General features: G+C 39.7%; 1 protein-coding gene across 17 annotated transcripts in view; it reads right to left on the bottom strand.

The window, feature by feature from the left end:
- The window catches only part of APBB2 (amyloid beta precursor protein binding family B member 2), a 381,239-nt gene that overhangs the window by 232,763 nt on the left and 133,326 nt on the right, over positions 1 to 15,150 (bottom strand). For 11 of the 17 annotated variants that reach the window (XM_043572780.1, XM_043572783.1, XM_043572784.1 and 8 more), the window contains one exon: positions 3,759 to 3,874. The exons of 5 other annotated variants lie outside the window; for them this stretch is intronic. In XM_043572780.1, coding sequence (XP_043428715.1) covers positions 3,759 to 3,804 — 46 coding nt within the window. In that variant the 5' untranslated portion in view covers positions 3,805 to 3,874. Of the gene's footprint in view, positions 1 to 3,758; positions 3,875 to 15,150 lie in introns of those variants that run through there. One more of the 17 variants, XM_043572788.1, reaches the window with a different exon arrangement.

Here is a 15,150-nt window from a genome sequence, read left to right as displayed (position 1 = left end):
TGACACCAAGGAAGTCAAGAAGGGAAGGCCAAAAGAAACGGTTGTGTGTGCCTGTCACTGTTTAAACGTTTTAAACAGAAATTTCTTAAGTGCAGAAAAGGAGGAAACAGCTACCCTCAGAGAGGGAAAGGAAGGTGGAAGCAGAGCCAGGGGTAGGTGAGCAGCATGTGTTGAAGCAACGGACTGCCCTGGAGGCAAGCTCGGCCCAGAGCTCTCGAAAATGCTCACGGGGGCTTCCTGCAGACAATTATCAGATCGCATCCCAAACCCAAAGTGATGCTACAATTATCTAAGGATCTACCATAGATAAAGCGCTGTCCTCACAGGCAGAGAAGACGAGGGAAGTGAAAAAAGAGTTCAGTGTCAAAGTTCAGACCAAGTATATAAAGATTCCAAAATATAAAGAGCCATTTGGGACATAAGCTTCAGGAGGGAGATTTTTAAAAAAAAATTTTTTTTTCAACGTTTATTTATTTTTGGGACAGAGAGAGACAGAGCATGAACGGGGGAGGGGCAGAGAGAGAGGGAGACACAGAATCCGAAACAGGCTCCAGGCTCTGAGCCATCAGCCCAGAGCCTGACTCGGGGCTCGAACTCACGGACCGAGAGATCGTGACCTGGCTGAAGTCGGACGCTTAACCGGCTGCGCCAGGTTAACCTGCGCTTAACCCAGGTGCCCCAGGAGGGAGATTTAAGAGCTACCTGGGCACGTGCTACTACTATCTGGGAAACCAGGGAAGCTTCCTGGGAATGAGGGCAATTCTGCTACACCCTAAAGCCACAGTAGAGTTGCAGCAGGTGGTCAAAAGATGGATCTGAATTCCAGAGAGGGAACGGCACAGGGACCCAAAGGCACCAGTATGTCTCGGTGGGAGGAGCCCACTGAGGCTAATGTAAGATATCTGCTGAGGAGGAATACTACCAACAAAAACTATTATTAACCATGAGTCAGGGGTACTAAAATAAGGGGCAGCGAAAGAAAACGTGGAGGACTCAAATGTCAGGGTGACCTTCTAGACGAGTGGGGATGCACGAAACATTCTCCACAGGGATGCCATTAGGTGAATTTGGCCGGATGTATGAGTCCAATTTGCGGGGAGAGGGACTGCAGGCCAGAGGTCAGGAGACTATGGCCACAGTCCAGATCCTGACAGCTACAGCTGGCACAGCTGAAGGCACGCAGGAGAATGGCTAGGTGCGAACACACAAAAAAACAAGGATGCAATCTTATTAGCCAGTCCCAGGATAGTTTTCAAACTCTAGTCTCAACGCAAGCACTAATATCTGCATGAAAAGAGTGGGGAGATCACCTCTAGCTATTGACTTCTTATTCTGGTGTTCAATGGATGCCATGCCCCATTCCACCAAAGAACAGCATCCTATCCCGAAAGAAGACAGCGCTGAAAGGGAAAATGATGATCCTAAGACAGAAACATTGAAAATCTAAAACTCCAATTTGCCATATGAGCCTCAAAAATTGTTCAGAGCACAGCACTGTATACTATCAACCCTGGACTGATGGTTCTGACCACACTTAAGGACAAAATCATAAACTCTACAGAGAATTTCTTTTCCCTTGAAATATTTTCTCTCCTCCAGGGAACATTGTGGCCCTGTTCAGACCTAGTACCGGTCCAGAAACCCCAGGTCATCTTAATTTTCTTGCCTCAGGTGACAGGAGACAGAGCAGCTGAGGGTAATGTTTCCTACCACTAAGAGTGGCCACTAAAGAACGTCAGCTGGAGGTTTCAACAAGCAAATCTTATTTCGTAATCAGGAGAAGGGAGATACAAGGGGGGAGAAAGGGGAGAACGGAAAGCACACCACAGAAAATAAATGACGGTTTTTTAATATATGGAACTAAGGGTGCAACAACACTATTAAGAAGGAGACGAAAGGCACGAAAGGGTGAGAACTACATTCTAGTTCCAAGGAATCATCTGTGTGCCCACCACAAAATGCAGCCACTCATCTTCGTTCCCACCCGGAAAAAAGCACCATGCACAGCAGAGGCCTCTGGGAAAGGCTAGCACATCCCTGGCACCCAGGAAGGGTAAAACAAGGACGTTTTTCTCCTAGAGAGTTCTTCCTAAGTCAAGTGAAGAAGAAATGCTTCCGTTCAACTACTCAACAGCCCAGTCTGCTGTGAAGCTCAAAGCCCCCTTGGAAAGCTCCAAAGATGTATGGTGAATCACTCACGCAGACAGTGAACGATGAGCTGGTCCACATACATAATTTTCTAAGTAAATTTACTTCTTCCACCCTGAGAACCCTGACAACGTTCAAACTTTTAACCATTTTGAAAGATGAATTTCTTCAAAGTATATTAGATTGAACCACATAAAATTAGCATTTTTGTAGGACAAAACTGGTCAAAAAATAACAAATTCATATGTTTCAATCATAGTACATGGCTTCCAACTTCTTTTTCACAGCAGGAATAGGCAAATTTTTTCTCAACAGGACAGATCGCAGATAGTTTAGGCTCTGAGGCCCAAGAGGCAAAGTAGATTATGTAGGTGCTTATATACCCATTTAAAAATATAAAAACAATTGTCAGGTCCTACAAAAACAGGTGTAGGCTGGATTTGGCCCATGGGCTAGTTTGCTGACCTCTATCTTACAGTGTATAAGGGTAAATTTTTTCTGATGTTCACTATGAAAACTGCTAATTTTAGGGTAACATAATAATGCTGTTGGAAGATACTAAAGTATACGTGTAAAAGCTGTTTATCCCCCCACTGTGGGCTGTTATCGCTGGTGGTTGGTCTGAATCTCTGCTCTGTTGTCAGCTCTCCCTTCCTCCACTGCTTCTAACAACCTAGCTTATATTTTAGAAGCAATGGTCTGGGGGAGGGTTTGAGGGCAGTTCTAACTTTTCTATGAAGAAAAACATGGAGGTGTACAAGGAAATGGGACTTGATATGAATAAACATTGAAAAGAATACGGGAGCAAAGGCACTCTGGGAAATTACCCCAAGCACACCCCTGATTTGAAGCCAAAATTCCAGAGGTCCAAAGGAAGCAACAAAAGCAAATAAATATGTAAACAGCTGGCCCAAACTTTACTAAAAGTCTAAATGGGGCAAAAAATAAGTTTAAGACAAACTCTCCTTTATAGAAATAGGAGAGATTATTAAAGGGGAAATAATAATTTTTCTCCTAAATTAATCTGAGATAGAGACACACAGGAACAGGCCACAACAGTAGCCATTCTTGAAAGACTATAATTGGAAAAACAAGTTTTGTGAGACACTGAAAGTCATCGCTGAGGAAATCAGGAGTTTCCTCCTTTGGAGAATGCTAACAAATAAAGAGTCGGGGGCTCTCTCCTTAACACGTATTCAACAACGCCATGCCCAGAGGACTTCTCTTCTTGGTCCAGGAATTTTTTTACTTAAAAGAATTGTAAAAATCAGTGGGAAATGATTTTAATTTATGGCACTCCTACTGTTTCAAATGTTATATATTGTGATGAAAAGGAAAACTTAAAAAAAAAAAAAAACCCTATCTATGAGCGGATGCATTGAAACAGAAGAGGCAGACTGCTGATACATACTTCTGGCTTTCTAGGGCACTGGATTAGAAAAAGCCTAATTTAAATAACATTTCCCATCATTCAATATTAAAAACATACCCTAGAGCAACGCATCCTCCTGCATTTCTAAACACTCTCATTTAAATGTTACAAACCTTTACTGCAATAGTCTACAATGAAACTTAAAGGAAAAAAGAAGAGGGACCAATCCCATACGTACATGAGCTGCCTGGGTGACAGTGAGCCTCCGGGTACCGTCTGCCCATAGCGACCAGTCAGCACATTAGCAGGGGCCTCGGCAGTTTCCAAGTACTCAGGAAAGACTGAGATGGTTAGCTGTCGTGAGGGATAGGGGTGGGGGTGGGGTGAGACAAAAAAAAAAAAAAAAAAAAAAAGTAGAAACAAAACAGATTTAGGATAATGACTGCATTTTTTTTTCATTAAAATGCTAATGATGACCACAAATTTCCAGCTAACCACATTTATGAATTATTCATAGTCACATGCAAGATGAAGTCCCCCTGTCACTGCAGGCACGCACAGAGCCTACTGATGGTTAGCATGTGGCCCCTGTAATAAGTGTGACAGAAGTGCAGGTCACTGCAAGTCTATCCATCAGGGCTGGCCCTCCCTGGCCCTCTTCAGAAGACCAGGCAATCCCACCCACATTTTGTTGGTGTTCCCCTCAACTCTTCCTTAAAGTCAAGGAACAACGCTAGCCTGGTTCTTTGTTGTGACATCTGAACTAATATCCTGTAAAAACTCTAAAAGCTTGAGAGAAAAAAGAAATCTGCTGTACTGGGTAGAGAAGACATCAGACTGACTTTTTAAGCAAACTTTCCATTGAAGTATTACATAAATATAGAAAGAGTACACATACCATTAAGTAAACAGCTCAATGAATTTTCCTAAACTGAACACACCAGATCAAAACCTAGAACATTATCAGCACCCCAGAAGCCCCCTTCATGTCCCCTCCTGAAGTCAACTGAATGCAAAGATTACTTCTGCTCATTTTTGTAGACATCACGTTGATTTGCTGTCATTATTAATTTCTCATTTAAAAAACATACACTGAACACTCCTATATGCCAGGCACTGAAATCCACAACCCTCTGATATTAGAAGAATATTAGAATTAGAGGAATAAAGACAAACCTAGTTACAGTAAGGTTGTAGGTAAGAGCATTGGGATGTTGGAGGCAATAGATGAAATGACAATAATGCTGTAGATAAAACAGCTGGAAAGGCTCTTTACTGAGAAAGGGTTGACATGTAAATTGTTTGACAACCTCGATCTTGAAAATCTTGGTTTCTTACTCATGCTACCCTCCAAAATTGAAACAGCCCAACCCTATTTTAAGGTAAATAAACACATACACCAGTGCATATCAGGACGGATAGGGGCATCTTGAGGCGAGCACATCGATAGAACTTAGCAGTATGAAAAAGCATCTTGTAAGTAAAACATCCAGAAGAACGATCTGCTTAAAATGACCTTTGGCTTGGGGTGCCAACATTGCCAAAGGTTTACATAAGTTTCATTCAGTGAAACCAGTACCCACCATCATCTCACAAGGCTTCAGAAGATGCTTCGATTCAAAGACCCCTCCAAGCATGACCAGATGAATAAAAATGAAGAGTCAGACATTTGAAAATAAAGACAAGGAAAGGGAGTACAGTTGGCCATGGCTCCTGCCTCTGAGATTGCCCAGCGTAATGCTTCTTCAGACAGCAGCAACGCCATCCCCCTCAGGCTCCTGCCCACTTTCCACCTCAGGTTCTGGCAAATTCAGAAGTGCGGGAAGTGACTTAGTTCTTGGAAAGCACTCCAATAAATACACAACAGCAAGGTTCATTAGAAAGTCTACTGCAGGGGCGCCTGGGTGGCGCAGTCGGTTAAGTGTCCGACTTCAGCCAGGTCACGATCTTGCGGTCCGTGAGTTCGAGCCCCGCGTCAGGCTCTGGGCTGATGGCTCAGAGCCTGGAGCCTGTTTCCGATTCTGTGTCTCCCTCTCTCTCTGCCCCTTCCCCATTCATGCTCTGTCTCTCTCTGTCCCAAAAATAAAATAAACGTTGAAGAAAAAAAAAAAAAGAAAGAAAGTCTAATGCAACGGAAAACACCTTAAAAAGTAGATTTTATGTTTTGTAGGCAGATTTTGTGATCTCAAAAGCTGTGAGGCTTCCAGAGCTGGTCTATTCTGTTACTATGAACATCTCCAGGCCATCTTTGGAAGATGGCTGAATTTCAGAATTCTAGATAAACATGTCACTGTCATTAAGTCAGCCAGGATGGACATGGTTTGAAAGAGATCAGAAACCTAACTGGGCCATTCCTCTTTGCATCCCCAGGGCATAGGATTCATAGCAAGCAGTCAACAAGTATGGAATAAATCGACAAGCCAGTACATAAGTCAAGAGCTCTCACAACTAAGAGGTAAAGAGGCTAATTAAATGGTGAGAACAGGAATAGTCTATTCCTTCTTTTCTCAACCTAATTGACTCAAAGCCAAGCTGCAAATCAGACTCAACTGCATTTACTCTCCTCCTCACAGAAAAAAATCTTTATGAACTCATAAATGCATATAGTGTGGTAAGAGGATTCAGAAAAAATGAAATTATGAAAAACAGGATGCCTCATAAATGGGAAAGTAGCTAGGTGCGAACATTTTGAGCATGCAAAGGAATAGAAATTGCCCACTTTACATCTGTCTGCCTTCTTTGTTACCCTTCTGTGTGAAGGACAGGACGTCATTACTCTAACAGCATGGTGCCTCTCCTCCCAGATGCTCATTCACACAGCAACCTCCTCAGGTTCAACCCACTGGGGCAACAGATAGTAATGAGATAATCAAGTCTGGCTTCCTTGAAAATCCAGAAAATTCACTCACTACAGGTCTATGTTTTTGTCCCTAATATATATTTATATTATTCATCATTTCGTGTCTTTTACAACACATAAGCTCTGTGGTATCACTGATCCTACTGAACACATTTTACACATTATATGCCAGCACACTGCGGTACTGTCTGGAAATAACTTTAATGATTAAATTTCCCAAAGCCAGGAAGCGTGGGTTGTTGCTGCTTTTTGTTTTGTTTTGTTTGCTTGTTGTTGTTGTTTTTTTTTTAGTAGGTATTGTGGGACATTTTTCTGACTGTAAAAAAATAACTCAGTCCTAAAAACATCAAATCTGTTTCTGCCCATCTGATCAGCCAATACCCCAAGAAGGAAACAAATCTTTGAGACTACCATTCTTTTTCCTATTTTTAAGAATACTAAGAAACCAAGAGGAACAATGCACTATTCACTCAAATGCAGGCCATTGAGGGGAGAAGAGGGATATTTATGCCAGTCCACAAAATGTTTAGTGTGCAACTTTTTAATTACTATATTTATGGGACTATCCATAATATATTCACTAACACAAATGCTCTACAGGGCCATTTATCCTCAACAAATACATTAATGTTTCCCTCCTCTTCTACAAACCCTTATTATGCTGATGTGAGGCAAAAATGCCAAGAATTCTCCCCAAAATAAACATTTCATGTCAACAACCACTTGCTCCACTATCTCCCTTTTTAACTATTTTATGATATTGTAGCATCTCTACTTAAGTATTTGCTGCTATTGACCTAAAAGACAAATCTGTAAACAAAATGTTAAAAAAAAGACTTTGTTTAATGAACCATTTTTTGATAAGAAAGCTGGTGCAAGCTACTAAAAAAAATTGGTTATGCTCCTCAAAAATATTCTATAACTCATTATAATTCTCTGCCTCACTATGCTGTTATAATACTATATAATTTCTGCTTTTTAGAAACCGCAAGGAGGAAGAAGATCTTGAGAATGATCAAGATTTTCATAACAGTTGAAGGACTGACTACCCATCTAAGTAATAAAATGGGTTTAGCTTCAACCGTACTGGATTAAATTTTTTTTCTAAAATGTAATGCCTTCTTGGAACATACAGAATATAATTCATCTTTGGTGACATGGGATCATCAATATGACTACCAATTATCTTGCTCCGTTGGAACATGAAAACACTGAACTAAAGGAGCTGGCTCAGGGGATACTGGGCAGAGGCTGAGTTTCTACGGCCATGACCAGAGCTGGCAGGATTGGAGTTCCTCCCAAAGCCAACAGGACACTGAGAATCAAAACTAAGATTGCTGAGGTTCAAACAGCAAGGAAAGTACAGGTATAAAAACACCCTGGAGAGCTAAAGGTGAAATCCAAGTTACAGATCCAGGTCTAGAACCAAGCAGAGTCAGGATCCTAGAGGAAGAAACAATCAATGGAATAGAGGGACAGGGTGCAATACTGGTTTTGTGCGCACTGCTGGTAAATGGAACACACCTGCCTATGAAGGCCAGTGGCGAGACAAGCTTCGGAGGCACAGAGGGCTGTCTGCTCTTCTACTCAAAGGCCGCTGACTGCTCTGCTCCAGGAGACACTTTGTCTGCCTTTCATAGTTTGATTATCTCCTCGCCCTCGCCCCAACCCTCAAGAGTCAAGTCTCATTGCGGTCAGAGTAGGAACCTTTCCCTTTCTCAAGTCAGCTATGATTTTGGAAACCAAATAAAATTTAGAAGAGAATGAAACTTAAAATACCAAACTCCAGATAAGGTGTGAAGGGCACAGTGCACAGATTCTGAACCTATACTTGGGCAGCTGAGATGTCTTCTTTGTTTATTCCTTGGTTCTTACAGAATGCAAATAGTAGGGTTCGTTTGAAGTCAATTAGTACAAACACAGCCAGGCCTAAAACATGCCCTGGGGTGATATTTGTAAGTTGACTACTGTTATTTAACAAGGACTTCTTCTAGAGAGATCCAATAAGCCATGTATCTAGAAACACAATGGAATTAATTGCTCTGCCGTGAAGCATCTGTGGGGATGTGGGAATAAACTCAAGGGTTGGATGAATGAGGGTTTTGCCACTGGAGAATTAAGTGGTTGGGGGCAAGTCGATTACCCTCTATGCCTCATCTGTAAAATGGGTTAATGATACCTACCTTGTAAAGGTGTGAATAAGAACAAAATGTACAGCTCAGATGATATCAACAAATGTAAATTAAACCTTAATTAAGTGGAAGCACCGCACAGAAGCCCCTATGACACACAGATCTTTATTTAGAGCTGAGAAAGTCATCTGCCTTGTGGTTTCCACCCAATTCTTGCCAACTCATATGATAAGATTCCTTCCCCAAATTATTTTCAGCAGAACTTTTGGTTTATAAAATGTTTTTAACTTAACTGCTTAAATAAGAAGTATAAGTACTACTGCATTTTCAGATTTAAAAAAAAGCTAGAACGTAACCTCCCCCCCATTATGGTATTTTCAATGTGTTTCTTTCTGAACGTTTTCTTATCCGAGTTAGTTCTTTTCTCTTTTTCCCATTTTTTTTCTTTTTTGAATCTTTTTGGATCTTTCTTCTCTCTTTAAGTCAAGGCTTGCAGAAACAGTAATTAACATCTTTATGTTATTCGGAAGTTTATAAAGCACTTTCAAATACATTACTTTATTTCCCTTAAATTACTTCTACTTGCTTCTCTTTAGTTTCCCTTGCCCCACTTTCTAAAACACAGGCAGAACTTTCTAAAATCAGCAAAGTAGCAATTTTTACCTTTCCAACTGCCAACACATTAATACACAATACTTTGTACAACTGTCTAAAGTATACAGTATACCTAAATCCTAACACATCCAGTTCTTCTTGTGAGCAATTTTTTTTCTCTGCAGTGATGATCTTTTGAAGTTAATATACAGCAAGAATTATGTAAATGTACTGACATCTTAAAATAAGACAGGTGAATGAATCTCTTTAGGAATCATCAAAAATAATAAATGAAAAATAAAAGGTGAAAAATGCAGAAAGATAAAGTTCTTGTTTCAGCGTTCAGTAAAATTTCCATTATCTATCTTATCAGAGCTATTTTTCTCCAAGCTCTGCATTAAATAATCTGATTCTTAAATCTGTGAAAACCACAGGGGATGTGCCCATCTCATTAAAAAAGATGATCTTTTGAGTTATGATAATGAGAAAGAGCACCTATTTTTGGTTTTAAGGACAGAAGTATTTCCTGCTTGTTGCTCAGAGGCAGTGACACTTCTAGTAAGCTTTAGCACAAAACAGATGCCTAGCACTCTACCTATCGTGATGAAAACAAGAACCTTCGAACAGAATGTTTCCTCTCTGAACTTCTATATGCTCTCAGTCTTGATTTATCAACAAAGAACATGGAGCGCTTGAAACAGGAGAATATTAATTCTATCATGTGAAGGTAAACATTATTTTGTTTTTCGAAAAAAAAGATGTTCTAAACTCTAGATTAGGAATAAGATCAGATTCCCTGATACTCATTCAAATCCTGCAGGACACAAAACCTTTAAAATTTGAATTAGCTTCCTCTTTGCTTTACGGTGATTGACTAGGCCCATAATAATTTTACAATCTTTGCTATACCTTAATAATATGTTAAACATTGTAAAAGAAAAAAATTACCTGCTACTGTTAAAATGGAAGTACTATTTAAAGACAAAGTTGAAAGAGATTATATACGGTCCAGATTCTGCTATGGTGTTTACATGTCCAATAATGTAAGCTCTGGCACATTATAAATGCTCCCACATTTCATAAGAGGGAGTGATTTTATCCTAGAAATGGAGAAGATGTCATGGTCTAATGTTGTTCTGTACAATCTACAGAGATAACTCATAAAAACGCAGTGTCCTGCACAATACAAGTGGGACCACATAGAAAAGAATGTTTTTCCACCTTGGACACAACTCAAATCAAACTAGTACAAAATCCAAGAAAGACTGAACCAAGTGAGATTAAGGTTATGGAAAAGCATAGAAAGTGGAAGTTATTTCTTTACAATGTTGAAAGTGTATATGGGGCACCTGGGTGGCTCAGTCGGTTGAGCTTTGGCTCAGGTCATGATCTTGCAGTTCGTGAGTTCGAGCCCCACATCGGGTTCTGTGCTGACAGCTCAGAGGCTGGAGCCTGCTTCAGATTCTGTGTCCTCCTCTCTCTCCGCCCCACAGAGCTTGTGCTCTGTCTTTCTCTGTCTTTCAAAAATGAATAAACATTAAAAAAAAAGAAAGAAATTGTATGATATTTTTGTGACTGGGTTTGAGGTCACACTTAGAATTTATACTTTAGAGATAACTGAGCCTTTTTCCCGTTATCTACTCAAATCAAGAAAGGGTGACAACTAGCTCATTTTGACAATGAGTACATAACAGGAAAAAGGCTCCATTTTTGGATGAAACTGAAAAGTACAATAAATGGAATCCATCTTGGAATAACCAAATAAACTTTTCTTTAATGGACCAGACAACATGAATCCAAATTGAAAGGCCAGATATCAAAAGTTCACTAACAGGGATTTTCAGTTGTATATGGTAGATTACAATCATGTGCTTAACTCTATTCCCTCTAAAATGCCACTAAATGACACTTAGCAAGAGGCAGAGATATACATATAACAAGAAAGAGAATGGAAGAGAAGAAACTTAATGGAAAAAAATTCTGGAAAATAGAAATCAGATGGGCCAATGATGAGTAAATTTGCAATGCAAGGACAGACAAAACTTAAATGTCTACAGACAGAACCGTCATGAAGAAGTAAGCCAATATGGGTTACTTAGGAACCTTAGGAAAGTGCAAATTCAGGCACAGTTTCATCAAAAGTCCAGGCTGGATGGAGAGGGCAGTGTGGAGATGCCACTGAAAACCAGAGTACTGCTTGCAAGATGTTTTAAGGAGCAAACTTCCAGATCCTTCTTCCACCATGAAGCCTGTAAACTATCTCTCCCTCCATCTCAGGTTTGCTCCTTGCAAAAGTTAAACCCAAGAAGGTCTGGCTGGACTCAGGACACTAGGAACAATGACCTAGTAGAGACATCACACTGAAAGAGAGGACTGAGTGAAAGTGGACACTTTGAATGGAGAGATCCACAGCCCCTTCCCTTGCTGGGTTTCTACAGCACCGGTCACATAGGAAATTAGAAGACTTTTCTAGAGAAACTAACCAGCCCGAGTAAAGAGATCTACTGTTACTAAAACTACAGACAAAGGGGGCTTCTGAAAAGAAAAAGCCATCCAATAGTAAGACCACCAGTTGACGAGAGAGAGAGCTTGTCAACTTGTTCATGCAGAGAACTTCCAATCAGTTTTCAGTGTCTCCACGTATATCAAATGGACAGCAATCACCAGACATGTGATGAAGAGTCTAACATGACAAATAGAAACTTTAAAAGGAAACAGAGTCAATGCTAGAAGCTTTGGAAACTTCATATATACATTATTAACTCCGAAGGGTAAAAGATATTGCATCCATAAAGCAAAAAAGAAGAGGATGCTATAAAAATAGAAATATTGAGTGAACAGGAAAGAATTCTTAAAAATTCATATTATGATCATAGATATAAAAAATCCATAGAATGGTTAGAAAATAATAAAAGTAAATGCACCCTGGAGTAGAAGAAAAAATAAAAAACAGAGGTCAAAAAAAATTTTTTAATAAACTGAAGGAAAAATACAAAAGTTCCAGCATTTGACAAGGGTTCCAAAAAAGAAAGAATACAAAAAACAATGGGAAGAAAATTATCTTCCACCACCCCCTACAAAATCTTCACAATAAATGAAAAAAGTTACAAAAACAAGGCACGTTATGATGGATTCTCAGAATATTAGGAGACTAAAAGGAAAGACTCTAAAGGCTTCCTCCCTCCGCTCAAAAAAGTCACGTGTAAAATAACCAGAAACAGAAAAGCTTCCAACAATTCAATAATAAAATTGGAAGCAGACAAAATGGAATGAGGCCTCCAAAACTCTCAGGGAAAATAATTTCCAACTTTAAATTCTATACCAATCATGTATGAGGAGAGACTAAATGATATTTTCACACTTGCCAGATCTCAAAAAAAAAAATACATCATACACACTCTTTCTCAAGAAGCAACTGGGCAATGTGCCTCCGCAAAAGAGAGACAAAACCAAGGGAGATGCCACCCATCCAGGTCAATTGAGAATTCCCAACATGATAGTAAAAGAAAATTCCAGGTCCACAGCTGTGCATAAGGTCTCAAGAGTAAAGTCCAGAATGGAGCACGCAAGCAGAAAGTTCTGGAGAAAAATGTCATACACACATATGTGCACATGTAAGAACTGAGAGACAAAAGCTGTTGTGTCTGACCTTATTTGAGAATTTGGGGATGAATAAATGAATCAAAAAAAGGAACTTAAGTATGTTGCGCATAACAGAATATAAAGTCATAGTACACTGTATAGCTTAGCTGTGAAAAATATTTACAGTGAAAGTAAGCTGAGATACAACTATCTTAGAGAGTGAAGGAGAATAAAACAAAGCTAACTCCTAAAAACAAAACAAAACAGAAAACCCCAGAGCTAACTCCTTAACTTCCTTCATAGGAATTCAATGTTTAATGTGCAAAATTGAAAAAAAAAAAAAAAAGAAATATCAATATGAATGTATTAATTAACTATATGGAAGTAAATATAAGAAAAAGAGCTGGGGGCCCCTGGGTGGCTCAGTCGGCTAAGCATCTGACTTCGGCTCAGGTCGTGATCTCGCAGTTTGTGGGTTCGAGCATCAGGCTCTGTACGACAGCTCGGAGCCTGGAGCCTGCTTCAGATTCTGTGTCTCCCTCTCTCTCTGCCCCTCCCCTGCTCGCACTCTGTCTCTCTCTCTCTCAAAAATAAACGTTACTAAAAAAAAAATTTTTTTTAAAAAAGAAAAAGAGCGGGGCGCCTGGGTGGCTCATTGGGTTGAGCCTCCCACTTCGGCTCAGATCATGATCTCGCGGTCCGTGAGTTCGAGCCCCGTGTCGGGCTCTGTGCTGACAGCTCAGAGCCTGGAGCCTATTTCAGATTCTGTGTCTCCCTCTCTCTCTGACCCTCCCCCGTTCATGCTGTGTCTCTCTCTGTCTCAAAAATAAATAAACGTTAAAAAAAAAAAAATTAAAAAAAAAAAAAGAAAAACAAAAAGAGCTAACTGAATGGAAAGTAATTGCCTCTCAGAAGTGGAAAATGACAATGTAAATAAGCAGGCAGGAATTTATAAGCCATATATATAATATAATATAATATATTATATATATTATATAATATAATATATTATATATATTATATAATATAATATATTATATATATTATATAATATATAATATATAATATATATTATATTATATATAAAATTGTAAATAAAAAATAAATTTTAAAAATGGCAGAAATTGATCAATAAATATATAAACCAGCCAACCATATAAGACAAACTGATAATGTGAGATTTCATTCTATATATAAATTAGGAAACAGATAAATCTAAATCTGTTCCTCCTAGTTAATCAAACTGTTAAAATTTAATTTAATGCATTTTATCTTTAAGTAGCAAGAAATGCACAGGGAGGTCGAATATGCCTAAATCCTTAAGTCACGTCTCTAGCTTTGGTTAGCACATAATGAAAGGGTCCCTGGACACCAGGGCACAGCCATCTTTGTTTTCATCAAGTTCATTAACTGCAGCTGCAAATGGACATCTGTGTTCACCATTCCCCTTCTACCTGAGTCCCTACTGTGGCTTCTTACAGTGAAGGTTTGTCCTTATTGAAGGGTCAAGGACAGAGAATATCCAGTATCTGGACCTCCTTCCTTTGTTTGTGGAATTCATCATCATGTGAGTATTGATGAGAGCCACACCTTTCAACATAAAGGCAAAAATGGCGGGGGGGAGGGGGGTGACACTCGCCTTCCAAGCACCCCTGCAGCTAAGGCATGAGCACATGACTTAGCCTTAGCCAACCCTGGATCTAAAGCTGGAGACACAAAGGCAGGAGCAGAGAGAAATTACCATGGGTAAGGGCAACAGCAACAATTTCCAGTGCCAGAGGCAGCAAAGGCCGAGGTGACACCGTTGGAAGCAAGTGTCTGGTCCCACTGTGGTGGTCAGGGTGAACCAGCATTGTCCTGCGTTCAGCAACAGGGTCCATTTACCCTGCATAGAACTGATCATATCATATGACCTTGACTATGAATCTGGCTGTATAGTCTCTATTCATTCCTGCCTTTTTACCAACTTCCAGCAGTTCCAGAAACTACCCAATATCTTCTCAAAATATTCTTTCGCTGCTTAAATCATTCACCCAGTCTCCATTGCTTCTAAGAACCCTGCCTGATATACTTTCCCAGGATACATAGGAAGACATAGTTAGCTTTCTACTGAAGTTAAGAATAAAATGTTTATGCTGCATATGATACTGAAGCAGAACCAAGGGTATTTTTCCACAGGGAAACATGGGGGGGGTGGATCTTAAGTATAAATACAACTAAGCTGCTGGAATGTTACAGGTTAAAGAAGTTTCAATGGGCTCATCAATTCTCTGAATTGTTTTCTCTCATTAGAAAACACACTCCTAGTTCAAAACCACTAACTGACTTTGTAATCAGTTTGTGAATTGGGAGTTGCCACTATTTACATCTGGCAAAAGACACGATTCTTATTGTGAGTGGGCAGAAGAGCAGTGGGTGAGGAAGAACAATTTTGTCTTTCTGTTTAAAACAAAGTTTTCTGA

The sequence above is a fragment of the Prionailurus bengalensis genome, chromosome B1 (genome assembly GCF_016509475.1).
Source record: "Prionailurus bengalensis isolate Pbe53 chromosome B1, Fcat_Pben_1.1_paternal_pri, whole genome shotgun sequence".
Taxonomy (NCBI): domain Eukaryota; kingdom Metazoa; phylum Chordata; class Mammalia; order Carnivora; family Felidae; genus Prionailurus; species Prionailurus bengalensis.
The sequence above is the reverse complement of the archived record's forward strand: the minus strand, read 5'-3'. Positions and strand labels throughout refer to the sequence as shown.